This window comes from Pseudophryne corroboree, chromosome 10 (assembly GCF_028390025.1).
Source record: "Pseudophryne corroboree isolate aPseCor3 chromosome 10, aPseCor3.hap2, whole genome shotgun sequence".
Taxonomy (NCBI): domain Eukaryota; kingdom Metazoa; phylum Chordata; class Amphibia; order Anura; family Myobatrachidae; genus Pseudophryne; species Pseudophryne corroboree.
The window spans coordinates 369,714,602-369,735,498 of NC_086453.1; the positions used below are offsets into that span (position 1 = coordinate 369,714,602).

The 20,897-nt window shown below is 49.6% G+C and overlaps 1 protein-coding gene across 1 annotated transcript in view; it reads right to left on the reverse strand.

Annotated features, from left to right (window-relative positions):
- The window catches only part of SORL1 (sortilin related receptor 1), a 156,195-nt gene that overhangs the window by 11,165 nt on the left and 124,133 nt on the right, over positions 1-20,897 (reverse strand). Inside the window, exon 46 of the mRNA XM_063943717.1 lies at positions 19,862-20,054. Coding sequence (XP_063799787.1) covers positions 19,862-20,054 — 193 coding nt within the window. The remainder of the gene's footprint in view (positions 1-19,861; positions 20,055-20,897) is intronic.

Consider the following 20,897-nt stretch of genomic DNA (forward strand, 5'->3'; position numbering starts at 1 on the left):
CTGCTTGCGCGACTCTGCCATCTCCATGGAGATTCTATTAGCAAGGTTGTCTTCCCATGCCTTAGCCAGAGCACTGCTCCCAGGTGGAAAGTCCTTGTTTAAGCAGGAGTCGCACACCCCGGAGCTGCCAACCCGCGTGCTCTTCTTGTTACATTTCGTACAAACATAACAGGTCTTGGAGGTCTTGGTTGCCTTAGACATGTTGTTTTGAAAACCCTGTACCAGGGTAGCCCACCGCGCTTTCACCATTTAAACTAGGAAAAGAAAGACTGGGAGATGACGGAAGCGAAGGTATTGGATCCGGCTGGAATTACCTGTCCTTTTCGTATATAAAAGGAGCAGGCCAATCTCTTTACTTTAATTAATAAAAAATAAAAAAAAATAAGAATTTACTTACCGATAATTCTATTTCTCATAGTCCGTAGTGGATGCTGGGGACTCCGAAAGGACCATGGGGAATAGCGGCTCCGCAGGAGACTGGGCACAAAAGTAAAAGCTTTAGGACTACCTGGTGTGCACTGGCTCCTCCCCCTATGACCCTCCTCCAAGCCTCAGTTAGGATACTGTGCCCGGACGAGCGTACACAATAAGGAAGGATTTTGAATCCCGGGTAAGACTCATACCAGCCACACCAATCACACCGTACAACTTGTGATCTGAACCCAGTTAACAGCATGATAACAGAGGAGCCTCTGAAAAGATGGCTCACAACAATAATAACCCGATTTTTGTAACAATAACTATGTACAAGTATTGCAGACAATCCGCACTTGGGATGGGCGCCCAGCATCCACTACGGACTATGAGAAATAGAATTATCGGTAAGTAAATTCTTATTTTCTCTGACGTCCTAGTGGATGCTGGGGACTCCGAAAAGGACCATGGGGATTATACCAAAGCTCCCAAACGGGCGGGAGAGTGCGGATGACTCTGCAGCACCGAATGAGAGAACTCCAGGTCCTCCTCAGCCAGGGTATCAAATTTGTAGAATTTAGCAAACGTGTTTGCCCCTGACCAAGTATTGCCTGAGGGTCCCTTGACCTGGCGCAATATCTGTCCAGTTTTTTGTTGAGGCGGGACGCCATCATGTCCACCTTTGGTTTTTCCCAACGGTTCACAATCATGTGGAAGACTTCTGGGTGAAGTCCTCACTCCCCCGGGTGGAGGTCGTGTCTGCTGAGGAAGTCTGCTTCCCAGTTGTCCACTCCCGGAATGAACACTGCTGACAGTGCTATCACATGATTTTCCGCCCAGCGAAGAATCCTTGCAACTTCCGTCATTGCCCTCCTGCTTCTTGTGCCGCCCTGTCTGTTTACGTGGGCGACTGCCGTGATGTTGTCCGACTGGATCAACACCGGCTGACCCTGAAGCAGAGGCCTTGCCTGACTTAGGGCACTGTAAATGGCCCTTAGTTCCAGGATATTTATGTGAAGTGACGTTTCCATGCTTGACCACAAGCCCTGGAAATTTCTTCCCTGTGTGACTGCTCCCCAGCCTCTCAGGCTGGCATCCGTGGACACCAGGACCCAGTCCTGAATGCCGAATCTGCGGCCCTCTAGAAGATGAGCACTCTGTAACCACCACAGGAGAGACACCCTTGTCCTTGGAGACAGGGTTATCCGCTGATGCATTTGAAGATGCGATCCGGACCATTTGTCCAGCAGATCCCACTGAAAAGTTCTTGCGTGGAATCTGCCGAATGGAATCGCTTCGTAAGAAGCCACCATTTTTCCCAGGACCCTTGTGCATTGATGCACTGACACTTGGCCTGGTTTTAGGAGGTTCCTGACTAGGTCGGATAACTCCCTGGCTTTCTCCTCCGGGAGAAACACCTTTTGCTGGACTGTGTCCAGAATCATCCCTAGGAACAGCAGACGTGTCGTCGGAATCAGCTGCGATTTTGGAATATTTAGAATCCACCCGTGCTGTCGTAGTACTACTTGAGATAGTGCTACTCCGACCTCTAACTGTTCTCTGGACCTTGCCCTTATCAGGAGATCGTCCAAGTAAGGGATAATTAAGACGCCATTTCTTCGAAGAAGAATCATCATTTCGGCCATTACCTTGGTAAAGACCCGGGGTGCCGTGGACAATCCAAACGGCAGCGTCTGAAACTGATAGTGACAGTTCTGTACCACAAACCTGAGGTACCCTTGGTGAGAAGGGCAAATTGTGACATGGAGGTAAGCATCCTTGATGTCCAGAGACACCATATAGTCCCCTTCTTCCAGGTTCGCTATCACTGCTCTGAGTGACTCCATCTTGAATTTGAACCTTTGTATGTAAGTGTTCAAGGATTTCAGATTTTTTTTTTTTTTAATAAAGTAATTTTTATTCAATAATATGTAGATTGAGTTACAGACATTGCATATCAACGGCATTTCACATCATCACATTAATCACATCTTCGTTTACATAGATTTTGTCAGCCCGTCTGAGCCTGCAGCATCTGCAGTCAGTATATAAATCTACATGTCCGTTTTTTAATTTTTTACCCTTAAACTAACCCACAAAAGGGTACATAAAAAGAAAATAAAAAGAAATAAATAAGAAACATAGGAAGAACATAGTAAGAAGTAGTCATCTGAACTAGGACCTTATCAGTCGCATATGTATTAAGGCAGGCCCGCAGAGCTGAGCTGTCAGCATTCTAAACATACATCATTATAAATTAGATCAGTGGCACAATAGCTCTTCAGTATCCACTATGATTGAGGGACCAGGTGGGAATGGGGAGACTCCAGCCAACGAGACCAAATTCTTTCAAACTTGGCCGATGCGTTCTGTTTCATATAAATATATCTTTCCTTAAGTATTGTGTCGTTAACCAAGGTCTTGAGCGCAGAGATTAAAGGGCCGCTAGGGGCCATCCAGAGTCTCGCAATGCAAACCTTAGCCAAGGCACATACATTGCGAGCATATAGATCGACCGGGCCAGTCTCAGAAGTAGAGCCTCCCATCCCCAAAATACAGAATTGTGGGGTAAGCAGTCCGCCAGTCACTCCCGTACTCTCCAGCACCGATCTAACCCCCGACCAGAACACCCGTAGTCTTGGGCAATCCCATACCATATGCCAAAATGTTCCCATATCCGCCTCGCACTTAGGGCAGAGACCAGATCTGCCAGTCCCAAAAGAGGCCAGTCTAGCTGGAGTCATATATGTTCTATGTAGAATGAAGAATTGGATTTGTTGGTATCTGAGGGACTTGGTGACTGTAGCGGGGTATTCCAGAGCAAGAGCCCAGTCCTCCTCACCCATGAGACCTACATCCTCCTCCCATTTTCCACGGAGACGTGTCAGAGGGTCCGCATGGATTTTGGTGAGAAGATATCCATACGCAAGGGAAACCATCTTAGTTCGACCCAATGTAGTTACAAAGGTCTTGATGGGAAATGGGAGGATTCGCGGGGGGGAATCCGCAAACTGGGACTGGAGGGCATGTCGAAGTTGAAGGTATCTGAAAAAATATGAGTTAGGTAAGCCAAACTCATCTTTCAGTTGCTGAAAGGATTTGAGTGAGTCATTTAGGTAGAGTTGGGAAATAGAGACCACCGATCTAGGGGCCCACACCTCCCGTCCCTCAAGCGCATGCAACTCAGGAAGCCAGTCAGAGTACCAAAGGGGGGTGTCTGGGTCCAGGTCGACGTACCCTAAGAGGTCTCTCAGGGCCCGCCATATTTTTAAGGCCTGAAAAATAATAGGGGGAAGAAACCGGGCCCCGCTCCCACTCAGCAGCAGCTGTATAGGAGAGAGGTGAGGAAAATAGCAGCGGATAAACTCACACTGCAAGGTATCATCGCCAGAATCCCGCACCCATACACTAATATGAGTCATCTGAGCAGCGTAGTAATACATCTGGAAATTAGGCAAGGCTAGGCCGCCATCAGAGCGCAGCCTAGTGAGAGTATTTAATTGTATCCTAGGTCGTTTGTTAGCCCAAACAAGTGAGGATAGAACACTATTTAGTTTCCTAAAGAATGTTGGATAGATATATACGGGGGATTGAAGTATAATGTATAGGAGTTTGGGCAGTATGATCATTTTAATGAGATTAACCCTGCCAGACACCGTCAATGGAAGCCTACACCAGGTTTTGGATTTGCACACGATCTGCTGCATGGTCGGGCCCAGATTCAGAGGGATGAAATCAGAAGGGTCATTAGTTATTTGGATTCCAAGGTATTTAAATTGTGTTGTCCAACATAATGGTAGGGAAATTTTTGGAACAGTAGGAGGGGGGCCTATGACTGGCATAATATATGATTTAGACCAGTTGATCAAAAGACCCGAGTGAGCACCAAAGTCCTCAATCACACGCAGCAGAACGGGCATTGACCTGGCGTAGTCTTGCAAAAATAATAACATGTCGTCGGCATAAAGTGCTATCCTATCCTCACGTGAGCCCGTGCAAATTCCCACAATATCTGGGTGTGATCGTATCAAACAGGCCAAGGGCTCGATGGCCAAGGCAAACAGTGCGGGGGATAGGGGACAGCCCTGTCTGGTACCCCGGGACAATTGAAAGGAGGGGGATACATAACCATTCACCAAGATCCTGGCACTCGGATGCTGGTACAGTAATTTAGTCCATCTGATATAGTTGGGCCCAAAGCCCATACAAGACATCACCTCCCATAAATAAGCCCATTCAATACTGTCAAAGGCCTTGGCCGCGTCCAGCGAGACCACAGCCGAGTCAGAAGGGAAGTCACGTGGGAGTTGTAAAATGGTATACAGTCTACGTAGGTTGATAGATGTGGACTTCCCAGGCATGAAGCCAATCTGATCTGGATGAACGAGGGAGGTGATCACTGTATTAAGTCGTACTGCCAATATCTTTGCCAGGATCTTGGCGTCGGTGGGGATTAGGGATATCGGTCTATAGGAATCCGGAGACCTAGGGTCTTTACCGGGCTTTGGGATCACTATTATAATTGCCTCTGACATAGAGGGGGGAAGTTCGTTATTGGTAAATATATCTAGGAATAAGGCATGGAGCCTGGGCCCGAAAAAATCAACGTGAGTTTTGTATACTTCTGAGGGAATTCCGTCACACCCCGGGGCCTTGCCACTGGGAGACATACCAATAGCCGCAGTCACCTCCGCGAGCGTCAAGGGTGCTTCCAGTGCCTCACGGGCCTCGGGGGGGAGCACGGGTAGCGAGATACCCGCCAAATAGTAGGAGAGGTCCATAGTGGAGAACGTCAATTGTGAACTGTAAACTTTGGTGTAGTAGGATCGGAATAGCTGCGCAATGTCCGGTGTGGTGTCAACAAAGGACCCATCCCCATCGGACATTTGTGTAATTACAGTCCCAGGGCGATCCTGATGTATCAGCCGGGCCAGGAGGCCACCCGTCCTATCAGCCTGCATATAAATATTAGTGGCCCTAAAGAGGAGGGACCGTGAGTTTTTATCGGACAGGTGGGCAAGCCACGCCGACTGGGCCACCAGCCAACGTGTTTTCGTCGTGGGGGTACCATCTAGCAAATATTGAGACTCTAAATCTCTGGCGTCACTCTCCAGGGCCTTCTCCCTTTCTCTAGAGGACACTTTGTGAGCTGCTATGCGTCCTATATAAGAGCCCCTCAGAAAAGCCTTGAATGAATCCCATACCATAGTCCCCGGGGCAGATCCTGTGTTGTCACTAAAGTAACCCTCCCACTGAGTCTCCAGGTCACCACAGTCACCCAGCTGAGTCAGCCAAGATGGGTGCAGCTTCCAATAAGAGTGTCCCCTCTGACCCTTCACAGCTAGAGTCATCAACAAGGGGGAATGGTCAGAGATCCCTCGGGCCTCATAACGGACGTCAGTGATCGCAGGGATAAGGGCGGGGGACACCAGTACCAGGTCTATTCTAGAAAAGGAGCCATGTGTGCCGGAGAAACAGGAGAACTGACGGACTGCAGGGTGGCGAAGCCTCCACACATCAACCCATTGTAGATTATTCAAAAAATCAGCAAATTTGGTATAACCACTACCCACCATCACATCATTCGGAGACCGCCATCGGTCCACAGAGACATCTAATATATTATTAAAGTCGCCCAAACATATCACCGGAGTGGTAGGGGAGGAAGCTATAAAAGATGCAGCTTGCTGCAGTACAGCGTATGAAAAAGGAGGGGGGACATACACTGCTAAAATGTAATATGGCTGGGAACTTAGTTTGCATTCCAGAAACACAAATCTGCCATACGTGTCAGTTTTGACCGATATTAACTCAAATTGCACCGTTTTTTTAATCAGAACAGACACACCCCTGGAGAAGGAGGAATGAGAGGCATGGTAAGCCCATCCCACCCAGGCCCGTCTTAGAGATAACAACCTATTTCCCTGCAAGTGGGTCTCGCTAAGGCATGCAATGTCCGGGTCATATTTCTTAATCATATTTAGAACCAAAGAACGTTTGATTTTGTTATTTAGTCCCCGGACATTCCATGCCAGGAATCTCAAGTTACTCATGACCCCAGGTATACACTATGTACCACACGGATAGACATCGCACAATATATATCCAAATATCAGCACCATTAGCCATAGCGACATATATCTCATAGGAGCTCTGCGTTATAAGCCACAATATCTGGTATATCAAACATCCCAGTTTCAGAAAAAACATAGATATGAAAAATAATAAACTAAAGAAAAGAAACCAAAAACAACAAGAAGAGCCGCAACTAGCAGCTTCCCAACCATCCCTCCCCTCCCCGTACACCACCCCGAACTCCGGCATACTTATATCCCAAAACGCCAAATCCAACTACCAAATGCTAAGAAGGCCCAGATTCTCAACTTAACCTAAACCCTCTAAACCAGTAGCACCTGAACTTGGAAAAGTCTTGAGCCACCAATGCAAAAGGTGGGGGGCTCCCCGAATTGTGGTCGTCTCCTCCGGTGGTCAAGATCCCGGCATCTTCAGCGCAGGGAATCAGTCCGGAGCTAGCTGACGAGCACCCGGCGCATATCCGTCCAGCCACTGGGCCGCCTCTCTAGGAGAATTAAAAAACTTGGACTCCCCATCCGCCACCACTCGGAGCCGAGAGGGAAACAGCATGGAATATGAGAGGTTAAGGTCCCGCAGGCGTCGCTTGATAGGCATAAACTGGGCCCTGTCCTTTTGAACGTCCGCGGCAAAGTCCGGGAAGGCCGACACTCTGACTCCGTTGCGGACCAATGGGCCCTTTGTACGGCCAAGGCGGAGGACCGAGTCACGATCCTTATAGTGCAGGAATTTGGCGATGAAGGTGCGAGGAGGGGCACCAGGAGGTAGTGGCCGAGATGGTATCCTGTGCGCTCGCTCCACCGTGAATTGTGCCGTAAAGGACTCAGCCCCATATATCTCTTTGAGCCAGGATTCGAGGAAGTCCTCCGGCTGCGAGCCCTCCTCTCTCTCAGGCAGACCTACAAATCGGACATTGTTTCTGCGCAGTCGACCCTCCATGTCTAGGAGCTTGGTTTGGAGAGATGAGACCTGCTGGGTCACTGCGGACACGGATTGCTTAAGGGGGCCACACACATCCTCCAAGTTGGAAACACGCGTCTCCGCCTCACCCACTCTCTCACGTATACGTTGAACATCTTGTCGTAGTAAGGAGAGGTCGCACTGCACCTTTTCCATCTTATCGGAGAGACGCTGCTCACTGCCTGCTATAGCTTCCAACACCTGCTGGATAGACGGCGCCTCCGCTGTAATTGGGGAGTTGGTGATAGACGCTGGAGGGGAGCTTAAGTGTATTGGAGAGGCACCCTGAGGTGGAGCCGATGACCCCCTGGGGTTGGGTTGCCTAGTAAATCTTTCTAGTTTGGCCGCGGCCGCACTCCGGCCTCCCCCAACCATATTGACAGATGTCGGTCACCCACTCCTCCGAGCAGAGTTGTAGTATAAAGTATAGTTAGAAGACAGCAGGCTGTATGCTTTTGAAGCCGGGAAGGATCTTTGGTTCCAAATATCAATGGATAAGAGCACAGGCTTTGTGTAAAAATAAAAAATAGTATATGATATTGATGTTATTGAGGGGAGAATGTCCTGCAGCAAATTCCAGGTAGAAGCAGAGTATTGGTGTGTGTCACACTCTGGATTATTAGTGTAACATAAGAGTGCATTGAGTTGCAGTGTGCATGCAGTCCTTGCAGGGTAGGCAGGGATGTCTGTGTATTAAGACTGTCTATTGAACTGCACCCAAAATGGCCACCGGGCTTTTAATCTCTTCACCCCTTCACTGGAGTACCTGTGCCTTATTGTGCAGCCAGGAGTCTCAGGTCCTCATCAGCCAGGTACAGGAGGGCAGGAGGGCTTTCAGTGTCCCCTGCAGTGTGCCCAGCGTCAGCCAGCGCCGCCCGCCCGTTCGTCCGTCCGTCAAGAGGGTCCTGGAGCCGCGCGGCTGGGAGCGCCAAACTCGAGGCCGGGGGGTCCGGAGGAGTCACAGGCCTCAATGCCGGAAGTCGTCCGCCGCAGTCAGACAGCACCCAGAGACCCCGGACAAAGGTGCCCGCCGCTGCTCGGAGGTGAGGGGGGACCAGCACCGGGGGGTAGACGCTCCGGAGGGACACAGGATGGGTGCAGGAGATATAAAATCGGGGAGCTCCCGGGATCCGCTGCTTACTCCCTCACCGCCGTGGCCACGCCTCCAAGGATTTCAGATTTAAAATAGGTCTCACCGAGCCGTCCGGCTTTGGTACCACAAACAGCGTGGAATAATACCCCTTTCCCTGTTGTAGGAGGGGTACCTTGATTATCACCTGCTGGGAATACAGCTTGTGAATGGCTTCCAATACCGCCTCCCTGTCGGAGGGAGACGTTGGTAAAGCAGACTTCAGGAACCGGCGAGGGGGAGACGTCTCGAATTCCAATTTGTACCCCTGAGATACTACCTGCAGGATCCAGGGGTCCACTTGCGAGTGAGCCCACTGCGCGCTGAAATTCTTGAGACGGGCCCCCACCGTGCCTGAGTCCGCTTGTAAGGCCCCAGCGTCATGCTGAGGACTTGGCAGAAGCGGGGGAGGGCTTCTGTTCCTGGGAAGAGGCTGCCTGCTGCAGTCATTTTCCCCTTCCTCTGCCCCGGGGCAGATATGAGTGGCCTTTTGCCCGCTTGCCCTTTTGGGGACGAAAGGACTGAGCCTGAAAAGACGGTGTCTTTTTCTGCTGAGAGGTGACCTGAGGTAAAAAGGTGGATTTCCCAGCCGTTGCCGTGGCCACCAGGTCCGATAGACCGACCCCAAATAACTGCTCCCCTTTATACGGCAATACTTCCATATGCCGTTTGGAATCCGCATCACCTGACCACTGTCGCGTCCATAACTCTCTTCTGGCAGAAATGGACAGCGCATTTACTCTTGATGCCAGAGTGCAAATATCCCTCTGTGCATCTCGCATATATAGAAATGCATCCTTTAAATGCTCTATAGTCAATAATATACTGTCCCTGTCCAGGGTATCAATATTTTCAGTCAGGGAATCCGACCAAGCCACCCCAGCACTGCACATCCAGGCTGAGGCGATTGCTGGTCGCAGTATAATACCAGTATGTGTGTATATACTTTTTAGGATATTTTCCAGCTTCCTATCAGCTGGTTCCTTGAGGGCGGCCGTATCAGGAGAAGGTAACGCCACTTGTTTTGATAAGCGTGTGAGCGCCTTATCTACCCTAGGGGGTGTTTCCCAACGCGCCCTAACCTCTGGCGGGAAAGGGTATAATGCCAATAATTTTTTAGAAATTAGCAGTTTTTTATCGGGGGAAACCCACGCTTCATCACACACCTCATTTAATTCATCTGATTTAGGAAAAACTACGGGTAGTTTTTTCACACCCCACATAATACCCTTTTTTGTGGTACTTGTAGTATCAGAAATGTTCAAAACCTCCTTCATTGCCGTGATCATGTAACGTGTGGCCCTACTGGAAAATACGTTTGTTTCCTCACCGTCGACACTGGAGTCAGTGTCCGTGTCTGGGTCTGTGTCGACCATCTGAGGTAACGGGCGCTTTAGAGCCCCTGACGGTGTTTGAGACGCCTGTACAGGTAATAACTGATTTGCCGGCTGTCTCATGTCGTCAACAGTCTTTTGTAAAGTGCTGACGCTATCACGTAATTCCTTCCATAAGACCATCCAGTCAGGTGTCGACTCCCTAGGGGGTGACATCACTATTACAGGCAATTGCTCTGCCTCCATACCATTTTCCTCCTCATACATGTCGACACAACGTACCGACACACAGCACACACACAGGGAATGCTCTGATAGAGGACAGGACCCCACTAGCCCTTTGGGGAGACAGAGGGAGAGTTTGCCAGCACACACCAGAGCGCTATATATATACAGGGATAACCTTATATAAGTGTTTTTCCCTTATATAGCTGCTGTATAGATTTATCTGCCAAATTAGTGCCCCCCCTCTCTTGTTTTACCCTGTTTCTGTAGTGCAGGACTGCAGGGGAGAGTCAGGGAGCTTCCCTCCAACGGAGCTGAGGAAAAATGGCGCCAGTGTGCTGAGGAGATAGGCTCCGCCCCCTTCTCGGCGGCCTTTCTCCCGCTTTTTTAAGGAAAAATTGGCAGGGGTTAAATGCATCCATATAGCCCAGGAGCTATATGTGATGTATTTTTTTGCCATATAAGGTGTTTTTATTGCGTCTCAGGGCGCCCCCCCCCAGCGCCCTGCACCCTCAGTGACCGGAGTGTGAAGTGTGCTGAGAGCAATGGCGCACAGCTGCGGTGCTGTGCGCTGCCTTATTGAAGACAGGACGTCTTCTGCCGACGATTTTCCGGACCTCTTCAGTCTTCTGGCTCTGTAAGGGGGCCGGCGGCGCGGCTCTGGGACCCATCCATGGCTGGGCCTGTGATCGTCCCTCTGGAGCTACTGACCAGTAGCCTAAGAAGCCCAATCCACTCTGCACGCAGGTGAGTTCGCTTCTTCTCCCCTTAGTCCCTCGGTGCAGTGAACCTGTTGCCAGCAGGATTCACTGAAAATAAAAAACCTATACTTAAACTTTTTTACTAAGCAGCTCAGGAGAGCCACCTAGTGAGCACCCTTCTCGTTCGGGCACAAAAATCTAACTGAGGCTTGGAGGAGGGTCATAGGGGGAGGAGCCAGTGCACACCAGGTAGTCCTAAAGCTTTTACTTTTGTGCCCAGTCTCCTGCGGAGCCGCTATTCCCCATGGTCCTTTCGGAGTCCCCAGCATCCACTAGGACGTCAGAGAAATTATATTAAAAAAAATAAAAAATTAAAACACCAGCCGACTCGCAATCCTCACACCCCAACTGTAAATCAGCTACGATGTTAGAGTTGGTATTCGCTTGCTTCCGTGTATTTTCTGCAGGATCTTTGAAACAGAAGTCCCTTGAAAATAAGAATTTACTTACCGATAATTCTATTTCTCATAGTCCGTAGTGGATGCTGGGGACTCCGTAAGGACCATGGGGAATAGCGGCTCCGCAGGAGACAGGGCACAAAAGTAAAAGCTTTAGGATCAGGTGGTGTGCACTGGCTCCTCCCCCTATGACCCTCCTCCAAGCCTCAGTTAGGATACTGTGCCCGGACGAGCGTACACAATAAGGAAGGATTTTGAATCCCGGGTAAGACTCATACCAGCCACACCAATCACACCGTATAACTTGTGATCTGAACCCAGTTAACAGCATGATAACAGAAGAGCCTCTGAAAGATGGCTCACAACAATAATAACCCGATTTTTGTAACAATAACTATGTACAAGTATTGCAGACAATCCGCACTTGGGATGGGTGCCCAGCATCCACTACGGACTATGAGAAATAGAATTTTCGGTAAGTAAATTCTTATTTTCTCTAACGTCCTAAGTGGATGCTGGGGACTCCGTAAGGACCATGGGGATTATACCAAAGCTCCCAAACGGGCGGGAGAGTGCGGATGACTCTGCAGCACCAAATGAGAGAACTCCAGGTCCTCCTCAGCCAGGATATTAATTTTGTAGAATTTTACAAACGTATTTGCTCCTGACCAAGTAGCTGCTCGGCAAAGTTGTAAAGCCGAGACCCCTCGGGCAGCCGCCCAAGATGAGCCCACCTTCCTTGTGGAGTGGGCATTTACAGATTTTTGGCTGTGGCAGGCCTGCCACAGAATGTGCAAGCTGAATTGTACTACAAATCCAACGAGCAATAGTCTGCTTAGAAGCAGGAGCACCCAGCTTGTTGGGTGCACACAGGATAAACAGCGAGTCATATTTCCTGACTCCAGCCGTCCTGGAACATATATTTTCAGGGCACTGACAACGTCTAGCAACTTGGAGGCCTCCAAGTCCCTAGTAGCCGCAGGCACCACCAATAGGTTGGTTCAGGTGAGACGCTGAAACCACCTTAGGGAGAAACTGAGGACGAGTCCTCAATTCCGCCCTATCCGAATGGAAAATCAGATAAGGGCTTTTTCAGGATAAAGCCACTAATTCTGACACGCGCCTGGCCCAGGCCAGGGCCAACAGCATGACCACTTTCCATGTGAGATATTTTAACTCCACGGATTTAAGTGGTTCAAACCAATGTGACTTTTGGAACCAAAAACTACATTGAGATCCCAAAGTGCCACTGGAGGCACAAAAGGAGGCTGTATATGCAGTACCCCTTTTACAAACGTCTGAACTTCAGGGACTGAAGCTAGTTTTTTTTGGAAGAAAATTGACAGGGCCGAAATTTGAACCTTAATGGACCCCAATTTCAGGCACATAGACACTCCTGTTTGCAGGAAATGTAGGAATCGACCCAGTTGAATTTCCTCCGTCGGGCCTTACTGGCCTCGCACCACGCAACATATTTTCGCCAATTGCGGTGATAATGTTTTTGCGGTTACATCCTTCCTGGCTTTGATCAGGATAGGGATGACTTCATCCGGAATGCCTTTTTTCCTTCAGGATCCGGCGTTCAACCGCCATGCCGTCAAACGCAGCCGCGGTAAGTCTTGGAACAGACAGGGTCCTTGCTGGAGCAGGTCCCTTCTTAGAGGTAGAGGCCACGGATTATCCGTGAGCATCTCTTGAAGTTCCGGTTACCAAGTCCTTCTTGGCCAATCCGGAGCCACGAATATAGTGCTTTCTCCTCTCCATCTTATCAATCTCAGTACCTTGGGTATGAGAGGCAGAGGAGGGAACACCTACACTGACTGGTACACCCACGGTGTTACCAGAGCGTCTACAACTATTGCCTGAGGGTCTCTTGACCTGGCGCAATACCTGTCGAGTTTTTTAATCATGTGGACGACTTCTGGGTGAAGTCCCCACTCTCCCGGGTGGAGGTCGTGCTGAGGAAGTCTGCTTCCCAGTTGTCCACTCCCGGAATGAATACTGTTGACAGTGCTATCACATGATTTTCCGCCCAGCGAAGAATCCCTGCAGCTTCTGCCATTGCCCTCATGCTTCTTGTGCCACCCTGTCTGTTTACGTGGGTGACTGCCGTGATGTTGTCCGACTGGATCAATACCGGCTGACCTTGAAGCAGAGGTCTTGCTAAGCTTAGAGCATTGTAAATGGCCCTTAGCTTCAGGATATTTATGTGAAGTGATGTATCCAGGCTTGACCCTAAGCCCTGGATATTCCTTCCCTGTGTGACTGCTCCCCAGCCTCGCAGGCTGGCATCCGTGGTCACCAGGACCCAGTCCTGAATGCCGAATCTGCGGCCCTCTAGAAGATGAGCACTCTGCAACCACCACAGGATTGATACCCTTGTCCTTGGTGACAGGGTTATCCGCTGATGCATCTGAAAATGCGACCCGGACCATTTGTCCAGTAGGTTCCACTGGAAAGTTCTTGCGTGGAATCTAACGAATGGGATTGCTTCGTAGGAAGCCACCATTTTTACCCAGAACCCTTGTGCATTGATGCACTGAGACTTGGTTCGATTTTAGGAGGTTCCTGACTAGCTCGGATAACTCCCTGGCTTTCTCTTCCGGGAGAAACACCTTTTTTCTGGACTGTGTCCAGGAACATCCCTAGGAAACAGAAGACAAGTCGTCGGAACCAGCTGCGATTTTGGAATATTGAGAATCCAATCGTGCTGCCTCAACACTACCTGAGATAGTGCTACACCGACTTCCAACTGTTCCCTGGATCTTACCCTTATCAGGGAATCGTCCAAGTAAGGGATAACTAAAATTCCCTTCCTTCGAAGGGATATCATTTCGGCCATTACCTTGGTAAAGACACGGGGTGTCGTGGACCATCCCTACGGCAGCGTCTGAACTGATAGTGACAGTTCTGTACCATAACCTGAGGTACCCTTGGTGAGAAGGGTAAATTTTGACATGAAGGTAAGCATCCTTGATGTCCCGAGACATCATGTAGTCCCCTTCTTCCAGGTTCGCAATCACTGCTCTGAGTGACTCAATCTTGAATTTGAACCTCTGTATGTAAGTGTTCAAAGATTTTAGATTTAGAATCGGTCTCACCGAGCCGTTTGGCTTCGGTACCACAATAGTGTGGAATAATACCCCGTTCCCTGTTGCAGGAGGGGTACCTTGATTATCACCTGCTGGGAATACAGCTTGTGAATGGCTTCCAAAACTGCCTCCCTGTCAGAGGGAGACGTCGGTAAAGCCGACCTTTGGAAACGGCGAGGGGGAGACGTCTCGAATTTCAATATGTACCCTTGAGATATTACCTGAAGGATCCAGGGGTCTACTTGCGAGTGAGCCCACTGCGCACTGAAATTCATTGAGAACGGGCCCCCACCGTGCCTGAGCTTGTAAGGCCCTAGCGTCATACTGAGGGCTTTGCAGAGGCGGGAAAGGATTTCTGTTCCTGGGAACTGGGTAATCTCTTCAGCCTTTTTTCCTCTCCCTCTGTCACGAGCAGAAAAGAGGAACCTTTTGTCCGCTTGCCAACAAAGGACTGCGCCTGATAATACGGCGTCTTATTTTGAGAGGTGACCTGGGGTACAAACGTGGATTTCCCAGTTGTTGCCATGGCCACCAGGTATAAAAGACTGACCCCAAATGTCCCCTTTCAAAGGCAATACTTCCAAATGCCGTTTGGAATCCGCATCACCTGACCATTTTACTGGTAGAATTGGACAACGCACTTATACTTGATGCCAGTCGGCAATTATTCCGCTGTGCATCCTGCATATATAGAAATGCATCTTTTAAATGCTCTATAGGCAATAATATACTATCCTTATCTAGGATATCAATATTTCCAGTCAGGGAATCCGACCATGCCAACCCAGCACTGCACCTCCAGGCTGAGGCGATTGCTGGTCGCAGTATAACACCAGTATGTGTGTGAATACATTTTTGGATACCCTCCTGCTTTCTATCAGCAGGATCCTTAAGGGCGGCCATCTCATGAGAGGGTAGAGCCCTTGTTCTTACAAGCGTGTGAGCGCCTTATCCCCCCTAGGGGGTGTTTCCCAACGCACCCTAACCTCTGCCGGGAAAGGGTATACAGCCAATACTTTTTAAGAAATTATCGGGGGGAAACCCACGCATCATCACACACCTCATTTTATTTCTCAGATTCAGGAAAACTACAGGTAGTTTTTCCCTCACCGAACATAATACCCCTTTTTGGTGGTACTCGTATTATCAGAAATGTATAAAACATTTTCCATTGTCTCAATCATGTAACGTGTGGCCCTACTGGAAATCACGGTTGTCTCTTCATCGTCGACACAGGAGTCAGTATCCGTGTCGGCGTCTGTATCAGCCATCTGAGGTAACGGGCGCTTTAAAGCCCCTGACGGCCTATGAGACGTCTGGACAGGCACAAGCTGAGTAGCCGGCTGTCTCATGTCAACCACTGTTTTTTTATACAGAGCTGACACTGTCACGTAATTTTCAACAGTACATCCACTCAGGTGTCGACCTCACTGTTACAGACACTCTGCTCCGTCTCCACATCATTTTTCTCCTCATACATGTCGACACAAACGTACCGACACACAGCACACACACAGGGAATGCTCTGATAGAGGACAGGACCCCACTAGCCCTTTGGGGAGACAGAGGGAGAGTTTGCCAGCACACACCAGAGCGATATATATATATATACAGGGATAACCTTATATAAGTGTTTTTCCCCTTATAGCTGCTGTATAGTTAATACTGCGCCTAATTAGTGCCCCCCTCTCTTTTTTAACCCTTTCTGTAGTGTAGTGACTGCAGGAGAGAGCCAGGGAGCTTCCCTCCAACGGAGCTGTGAGGGAAAATGGCGCTTGTGTGCTGAGGAGATAGGCTCCGCCCCCTTCACGGCGGCCTTTTCTCCCGCTTTTTTTTAGGAAAACTGGCAGGGGTGAAATGCATCCATATAGCCCAGGAGCTATATGTGATGTATTTCTTTAGCCATATAAGGTTTAAACATGTTGTATTGCGTCTCAGGGCGCTCCCCCCCAGCGCCCTGCACCCTCAGTGACCGGAGTGTGAAGTGTGCTGAGAGCAATGGCGCACAGCTGCAGTGCTGTGCGCTACCTTGTTGAAGACAGGACGTCTTCTGCCGCCGATTTTCCGGACCTCTTCTGTTTTCTGGCTCTGTAAGGGGGACGGCGGCGCGGCTCTGGGACCCATCCATGGCTGGGCCTGTGATCGTCCCTCTGGAGCTAATGTCCAGTAGCCAAGAAGCCCAATCCACTCTGCAGTCAGGTGAGTTCGCTTCTTCTCCCCTTAGTCCCACGATGCAGTGAGCCTGTTGCCAGCAGGTCTCACTGAAAATAACAAACCTAAACTAAAACTTTCACTAAGAAGCTCAGGAGAGCCCCTAGTGTGCACCCTTCTCGTCGGGCACAGAAATCTAACTGAGGCTTGGAGGAGGGTCATAGGGGGAGGAGCCAGTGCACACCAGTTAGTCCTAAAGCTTTCTTTAGATGTGCCCAGTCTCCTGCGGAGCCGCTATTCCCCATGGTCCTTACGGAGTCCCCAGCATCCACTTAGGACGTTAGAGAAAATATAAATTGTAAAGTTGATTACTTTTCAGGAGATCCTTATCTGTATATATATTATTCACCAGCAGAGGGAGCTGTTACCTAACGATCTCCCTGTTATATTATACTACGCAGGCAGTGCAGCAGGGGGAGCTAATTCTTTAATAAACAAACTTCCCCTATGTACTCTACTGGGGGGAGGGGGAGGACCCATCCATTACCTCAGCCTGGCGCCATAATCATTAAATATGGCCCTCACTAAATGTCCTGCAAGACTGTTTGGAAAAATATGCTGCTGTCAGGAACCCTAGCCATTAGGCTATATGAGCTCCACTTGCTGCTGCCTCGGATGTCGCTGCCACCCCTTCCTCACGGTATGGAAGCACTTTTATGTCTAGCACCCTCCCGCTGGCCGGCGCGCGCCGAGTCCACTCTCTGGCGCTCTGTGAGGACACTATTTGGCGCGCTCCGGACCCGCTGGCCGGCGCGCGCCTGGACAGTTTCCCGTAGCGGCGCCTGTGCTCCGCTTCGGCTGTAGTCTTCGTCGCTATGCAACGCGCCGCTCTGCCGTCTCTTCCTGCTCACAGGGAGGAAGGCAGAGTCCCGCGCCGCACTCCGCTCCATCCCGCCGCTGTAGCTGCAATAGGGGCTATATTACAGGAGGCAGCAGTGTGGGTTACATACAGGCAGCAGTTGATATATTACAAGTGATTTTTAGTAAGGTATAAAAAATAAATAAAAATACATGAGGGACCCTAAGCTACTTCTTTCCTTCGACCAGTACTCACTGTTAGAAGGACTTGGAGGATCTCCTGTGGAGAGAGGCAGGTCCCTTCAATAGGGATCTTTGTCTCTCTGGTATTAGGCAGCCTTGTCCCCCTTTTATTAGGGTTACGCAGCCCCTTTTAGATTTTTAGTCAGGAGCTCAAGTGCTCCACGTGCTGTTACCTCCAGCACAATTTTTCAAACTGAGGGAGGAGGGATGTGAAGGGGGAGGAGCCGGCTGTGCAGACAATGCTAATTTTAGATGGTGCCACACCTCCGGTTCAAGGCTTCACACCCCTACTGTATAGGACTCCAGTGTCCCCTAGTAGATGAAAGAGAAATACGTATTAAAGGATATCTTTGTGAAAATCCTATATCAATATAAAACCTGACGCACCAAGCCCCCTCAGGTTATAGAATATAGGGATAGCAAGTTGAGTGAAAGACACGAAATGGACACCACTCAGCTATCTAATGCACTCACAGAAAGTCACAGTTTGTACAATGCAGAGGTTATTACAGACAATAATACTGCACTGGACTAGCTTACACAGCTATATAGTCAATAGATATAACACTACACAGTAAGAAATGGTTGTATATCACAGGGTAATTGTACTAGAAAACCCTGACTAAATGCACTCTTTCTTAACTAGCACTGTCTAAAAAGGCAGGTAGGATACTTAAGTGTCATGTAAAGTCACAGCACTGACAGGCAGCTTTACACAGGAGGATTTGCCCAAGCAGTCCCAGGTACAGTGAAGCTGAGAGATAATGGCGCCCAGACACTGACAGGGAGTGAGGGAGACACAGATATGCAGCTCCAGGTTGGGAACATTTGCAGAAAATGGCGCCCTGGGGCTGGGGGAGGGGCTTCAGGTCTAAGCCTTATCCCCCTGCTGGCAAAACCACCGGGTACTGTGGGCTACTGAAAATGGTTTAGAGAGACACCTGACCTGCACCCATGCCCTGGTGATCTAGTGGGATCGCCTGTACTGCCACAGTGTCCACTGCCAGCGCGCGCGGCCCGCCTCCCACTGACCGCGCCGGATCGCGTTAAAGACCGGGTCCCGCAAGCGGGACCCACTCAACACCTCCCGAAGCGCGGCCACGCGAACCCGGAGAGCCCCAGTCGTGTGTGCCTGACGTGAAGAAAACTGGAGCCTCCTGCTGTAGTTACCCGGCATCAAGGGCTCGGGAGTGTACAGCGCCGCTGCGGAGAGCTGAAGCTGCAGCCGTGAATGTCTTCTGACATTTACCACTGCTGCTGCCCTTGAAGTCTTAACTTTTTTTTCTTCAAAAAAGCTCTTCTTAGGGCTGTCTGGAGCAGCCCCTCTGTTATGTGCCTGCTACTGCAGCACCAACTACAAAACTGAGCTCCTGTGCAGGGAGGCGGGGTTATAGAGGAGGCGGCGCTGTGCATTCTGAGAACAGTCCAAGCTTTGAGCCTGTTGGTGCCTCGGATCAAGATCCTACTCTACACCCCATTGTCCATCCTTGTGGAGCCCAGTGTACCCCGCAGCAGAAATTAACCTGAGCATCTTTAGGAATTGTTACAAGTAAAAAAATTGAATGAGAAGCAACAGCAATGACACCACCATGAGTAAAGGTGGGTACACACTAATAGATATATCTGCAGATCAATTCATCTGCAGATATATCTATGGACGGACCGGGCAGTGTGTTGAGCATACACACTGCCCGATCCGTCGGGGACTGACGTCATGAACTGAGCGGGCGTGTATGCACGGCCGCCCAGTTCATCTGTCAATCACCGCCGGCCGCCGCAGCATGTGTACGGGCGGTCTGGTCTGAAACTCTACCTCCTCAGCCCACGCCTGGCATCCTGTGGCCATGTGGCTGCATGAATGACACTGCCCATAAAAACCGCAAAGAGGTTGAATATAGTCCTACTGATACAACGTTGGTCAGTTCAGCAGGGAGAGGACAGAGAGGGCATATACTGTACAAGGCGGAGGAGTTTCAGTCGGTGGAGACTATATAAAATACAAACTCCTGCCTGGACATCCGCTATAAGATGCAAGAGAAGAAAGGACAGTACTAATAATCCCACTATGAAGCCTTTGCAGCAAATACGTGGCTGTACAGCTAGCAAACACTACAGCTGCTAATCCTGGAAGATAGTAGAAAGCCTTAAGGTTTCAGAGCAGAAGACTAATGAGAGCTACACGGCACAGGACCAGAGAGCTTACCGGTTCCAAGCTGGTCATAAAGGAGCAGGGCGGGTTCCCCACAGATCTGACCGCCGTACAGACATCGGGCTTGCACAGTAAACGTGTAGTTGTGTCCCATTTTCAGGTTAGAGATTTTGAAGAAGGTTTCAGTTGTGTTTCCTAGAGCCGTCGAGGTGTTACTAGAACTGTCAAAAACGTGTATTTCATAGCCCTGGAAATAGGAGGAAAGAGGAGACGGCACGTTACATACACACGTCAATCACTTGTAGTACCCGTTATAGAGACTCCTGGTCTTAGATGTTCAAACAGACCTTCTTGTGGGTGGGAGATGAGAGTTGCAGGAATTGCAGTGCTGGACAGCTCGCTGTGCCAGCGTGTTCTGCGTGATCATCACGCACACACTACAGGTACATTCAAGGAGGATGGAAGTACCAACCTGCCAAAGCCTAAGTTACCATGGGGCGGAGCTGTGATGCAATATCCACACCAAATGCGCATGAGGCTTGAAATAAGGATGCTGCACAGGCAACAGTCTTTACAGGTATGAGGGGTTTAGGTTTGGACATTATCCTTCTCTCATATGCACTGGAGAACAGTCATTAAGAGGACTTCTAGTGTCCGCCATACCCCTCCCGGGCTCCTAGATAACCAATTTGCCCCAAAACTGACTAATGAGCCATAAAGACCTTTTTCCGCCAATGAGCTACATGAAAGAAGGATTTAAACACATGTACAGAAGCCCTGTTTTTACAGGTTATATTGGTAACACAGGATTGATGGGCTGACCCAAAGCGGTGACCACAGGAAGCCTGCATCTACTGCTACTTGCTGGGATTCACATTACGCCAACTGGCAAATGTCCCCTTATTTATAGAAATGGCCAGGTCAGACCGTAGAGGAATATCGGATAAGATTCAATGGACTAAACTACAACAATTAAAAAAGGGCCGGCATCAGTCATGCTGGAGAATGGTGGAACATGGCCAGATGACCACAACTTAACGTCCAAGGTGTGGAACCACTCTAGAGTCTGAGACCCAGGCTCAGGGTTAAG